The 4,896-nt window shown below is 30.9% G+C and overlaps 1 protein-coding gene across 1 annotated transcript; it reads right to left on the reverse strand.

Moving 5' to 3' along the window:
* Positions 1–855: 855 nt before the first annotated feature.
* LOC100818748 (histone H4) lies at positions 856–1,431 on the reverse strand. The gene has a single exon (XM_003538211.5). The coding sequence runs from the start codon at positions 1,342–1,344 to the stop codon at positions 1,033–1,035; it is 312 nt and encodes a 103-aa protein (XP_003538259.1). The 5' UTR covers positions 1,345–1,431; the 3' UTR covers positions 856–1,032.
* Between the last annotated feature and the right edge of the window lie 3,465 nt (positions 1,432–4,896).

The following is a 4,896-nucleotide window of genomic DNA, read 5'->3' on the forward strand; positions in this document are numbered from 1 at the left end:
ACTGCCTACGCGTTTAAGAGAGAATGTGTGACAGGGATGAAAGAAAAGATATAATGGATATTTAAGATTTAAAAAGGAAGATGGTGTACTTATCAAAAGGGTGATACAATTAGCAAGTTTATGTAAAAAGACTAAACTTACCATCTTTAAACAGCTGTCAAATAAATAAAGAAGCTTATTGAAATAATTTTTATTATATAGAATTTATTATATAGAATTCACTTCTAAGTCATTTAAGTCCTTCAGAAATATAGACGGATACACATGCATATAGTATTTAACAACATTTACTATTAAAAATCAACAAGACTACAAAATTCCCAAATCTCAACCATAACAAACTGCACATTCTAATCTCAACCCATTCTAATCTCAACCATAACAAAGTACACATCTGCATTGTTTGTTTATCTCTTCACTCTAAAACCGGACTAAAACATCCAAATCCTTCCACATGATCAATGACCATTGCACTTTTCTACCACAAATCAAATACCAAGACAGAGAACCTTTCAATATTTATTTTTCTTGAATAATAATAATAATAATACTTGTTCCCCAACAATAAAATGTTCATATCAACAAACTCAAGAAAAATCTAAAAGCTTTGGTTTGAACTTGCATCCTCTAATGACAAATTCAAGGAAAATAGATACAATTCCAACTAATATCCTAGCATTTCCAATTGAAAATTTGTCAGTTACTTAATGCGTAACATATCACTCCTTTACAATCAAAAACTACATTAAAAACAGAACCTAAACACAGTTTTCGATTACCCCCAAATTAATCCACACAATGCAATAACCTAAGAACCACAGCGAAAAAATCTTCATAACCGTGGAAAAAAATGTATAAGCACGAAAACGTTGCTCCTTCGTTTAATTTCAATTAAAGTTGTACATTTTCTATGCAGAACAGAACAGAATAAACTTCATATCTTACAGAACAAACCTAAACCAAAACATCACACCGATTCAAAAGAACAGGTATTTTTTCGCTGCAATAGAATCCAATAACACTAAGAACTTTTTAGCCTCCAAAACCATAGAGGGTCCTTCCCTGCCTCTTAAGAGCATAAACAACATCCATAGCAGTAACCGTCTTCCTCCTAGCGTGCTCAGTGTAGGTCACAGCATCGCGAATCACGTTCTCCAAGAATATCTTCAGAACTCCTCTGGTTTCCTCGTAGATCAAACCACTGATCCTCTTCACGCCACCTCTTCTCGCTAACCTACGAATCGCAGGTTTCGTGATGCCCTGGATGTTGTCACGAAGAACCTTCCTGTGCCTCTTGGCACCTCCCTTTCCCAAACCCTTTCCACCCTTTCCACGACCAGACATTTTCTCAATAAGATTTGGTTCGAAGCTTGTTGAGTCTGAAAATTTGTTGTTTTGATTTTAAATGTGATAAAAAGGAAGTGGGAGATTAGGTTATTTATTTGGGTGCGAAGGGGAGGCTTATTAGGTTTGAATGGGCAATTCAGGAACTGATGCATTGGCAATTCAGGAACGTTGGATTGTAAACTAATCGACGGTCTATGTTCGCGATCCGTGGACTGATGAATGGGCAATTCAGGAACGTCAATAAGAAAGTTTTAACGGTCAGGTATTGTTTCCTGAGCCAGTTACGGATTTGGACTTTGTTTGCTTTTTCTCGGCTTTCCAGTTGTAGACTTGTAGTGCCTGTCACTTTTTAGCATTTATTTTTATAGACTGTTTATTTCTTTTGTAGTTTTTGTTTTTGGTTTATTAAGATTTTATTTCATCAACTTTTCAAATTTTAATTTTTAGTTTCTTAAAATTTATTTGACAAAAAATTTTAGTATTTCATTAATTTTTTAGTATTTTTATTTTCTTAATTTTTTTATTTTTAATCTTTTATTTATTTTTATTGCTCAAAATTAGTTCAAAATATATCAAAAAAATAGAAACTAAAATGGACAAAATAAAGATTAATCTTGATTAATAAAAATAAAGGTTTAATGTAATTTTTAGTCAATTATATTTCACAATTGTTTCACTTTAGTATACTAAATTTTAAGAGTATCATTATACTTTTTTATGTTTTTAAAATGTATCATTTAGATCCTTTTTCCCAATTTTTCGTTAGGAACATTAGTGTTTTGTTAACTTTTAAATTTTAAAATGACTTAATATTACTTTTGATGTTTCACACTTGTTTTACTTTGGTACATTAAGTTTTAAAATTTTCATCTTAGTCATTTGTGTTTTCAAAATGTATCATTTTGATTTTTTTTTTCAATTTTTCGTTAGAAACGTTAGTATCCATCTATGTTTAAAAAATTTAAATAATTAATTTAACATAGTAACAGTTAAAAATTGTCACTAACTTTTTATTTAAAAAATTGAAACTATCACTATTATTATTATTATTATTATTATTATTATTATCATTATTATTATTATTATTATTATTATTATTAACGATAATGCTTGATAACCTTGACTTGACTCGTTGAGTTTCTCCACAGGTGACGAAGATGTAGATGTTAGATGGAAAATCATTTACTTGTCTAGTCCAACCGTGCATAACAACAGAGATCTTTCACACAAACATCACAAAGAGTCAAATTGTAACTTCCTCATTACGATATGGGTTAATTTTAGGATCATGTTTTTTGTTTCATTAAAGATAACTCTTGCTTCGATTTTCTCTGCTTATATTTCCAATAACATAATTATATGAAAGGTTTGGGTTTCCCAATAGCATAATTATTATTTAGTGCATTATATAATATTTATATTTAATCTTGGTTTAGTGTCTACTTAAAAATTCAATTTCAATATTGAGTTCTTTTATAATTACATAGGGAAATTGCTATATATACCTTTCTTTTTAATATTCTACACCATTTTGCCTTTTTTTTAACTTTCAAAAATACCATTTTAACAATGTATCCTCTTTTTTCCAAAACTTTTCCCCATAAGGGCATCGATGCTTTTTCAAAATGGAAGGTGCAACAATATGTTGGATATTCATCACTATAAACACTAATACAATCACTCCAATCACAAAAAACCTCCATCCACCATTGATAAAAAGGTTCTTTTTATGAATTATTTTTTGTTTTGACAATGCAATCTAGATCTTGCTTATGGTTACTGGATTTGGTATTAGTGGATGATTAGCAAGTGTTGGATCGGGTTTTGTTGGTGATCAGGATGGTGGTCAAATATGTGTTTGAGTTAGAGATCAATGTCATGGAGAGTTCAAGATTTGACGATGTCATTTCGATGGTACAATGAAATAACAACAATCACACTAGAAGGGAGATTGAATAGTATGTTAATCAAAGATATAATAACTGTTTATAACTTTTAACACAAATATAGATGTAAATATAGAAGAAAGATAGGTAGTCCACTGAAGAGGAAAACAAATTTTAATAAGGACAAGTTTGATTGTTCGAAGACTTAATAATATGGAGTCTTTTTAAAACAGTTTTCCAAATAGCCACTTGGTATTAAAGAAGTGACAAAGAGTATTAATAGAACGCTCAATAAACCATAAAGGACAGAAGTAGAAATACCTGGTTTATACTGGTTCACTCAACCTGAACTACGCTCAGTTCTCCTTTACTCAATAGTAAAGGATTCTACTAATCAAAACATGATTACATAACAAGTGTTTTGACCTGCCACTTATGGCTTCACAATATTCTTAATATCACTTCTTGCACTTTCTTAGACTCCCCCTGAATCTAAGAAACTCAAGTATTGGTTAACACTAAGTCACTCCTAGCTTTCACAAACAATAGTTTGAATGAATACAAGTATTCAACAATACTCAAAGAGTGGATAAGCAATAAAGCTCGATTACAAAAAGACTTTTCTTAGCAAAGAATAAACAAATGGACACTTTGTATTATTCGTCCAGTAATTTCAACAGAGTTTCGCTTCAATTAAGTTCTTGGTTTTTCGTCAGCTTTTCTCTCCTCTGCTTTTTAGGTAGAGGCTACCTTTTATAGACTTTAGTGAGGAATCCACTAGGGGATCATCATCAATTCCTTGAAAAGACTGTTGTGCTCTGATTGGTGAGAAATTTCACGATAGTACAAACAGCACCATGTGCTTTTTGTCCTTAGCGAAAGTGACCTTTAGAGAATATTTTGTGAGTACCTTATATTTTATTCTATTTTTTCATTTCCTTAAATTCAAATGTTAGCATTTCAAAGTAAAGAGAGATAAAATGAATTTGTATAGGATATAATATGTGCACTTCCCTTTTTTAATTATCATAGACTTTTTGCCTAATGCTTATCATTCTAAAGGATGTGTAAGTTACTTACTGACCGTATGCATGGAATAATCATATAACACTAACTATCATGGAGAGTTGGCACCTTTTGATTTTAGCGTGTTTGATGTTGGATAGATAGTTAACATTACAATCCTTCTTGAACGATACAACATATTGTTAAGTTCTTTAAAATTTGAACCTGTCCACTTATCAAAAATTCATTAGAACATTAGTAATTTATACTTTTTGTTATTCATCAAAATCCAAGGTAGATGAGACGAGTGACCATCCAAACCTAACATACAATGCATTTGTACAATGCATTTGTTCATTGCTAAAGACATTTTGATGCATGTCAAAGTTTTTATCCACTAAGGTTCACAACAAATGACACCATTATTTCTGCAAGTAGTGGTGGGCCTATGTCCTTGTTAACAATGTAGACTTATACACTGTGTGACTATGCAAGATTGCTTTGAACTGTAATCATTAGGTAGAATGGCATATTTATGATACAATGGAGCATGATGGTTATTTACGAGTTTTAATGAGCATGGTGGATACCAATGATAGAGAAAATGTAAACATTAATTGGAAATGATAACATTGGGGGTGAGAAACTCCAAACAAAT

The sequence above is a fragment of the Glycine max genome, chromosome 11, assembly GCF_000004515.6.
Source record: "Glycine max cultivar Williams 82 chromosome 11, Glycine_max_v4.0, whole genome shotgun sequence".
NCBI classification, from domain to species: domain Eukaryota; kingdom Viridiplantae; phylum Streptophyta; class Magnoliopsida; order Fabales; family Fabaceae; genus Glycine; species Glycine max.

What these genes read in the sequence shown, in the direction of transcription:
- LOC100818748 (XM_003538211.5), bottom strand. Translation starts at nt 1,344, where the DNA reads ATGTCTGGTCGTGGAAAGGGTGGAAAGGGTTTGGGAAAGGGAGGTGCC.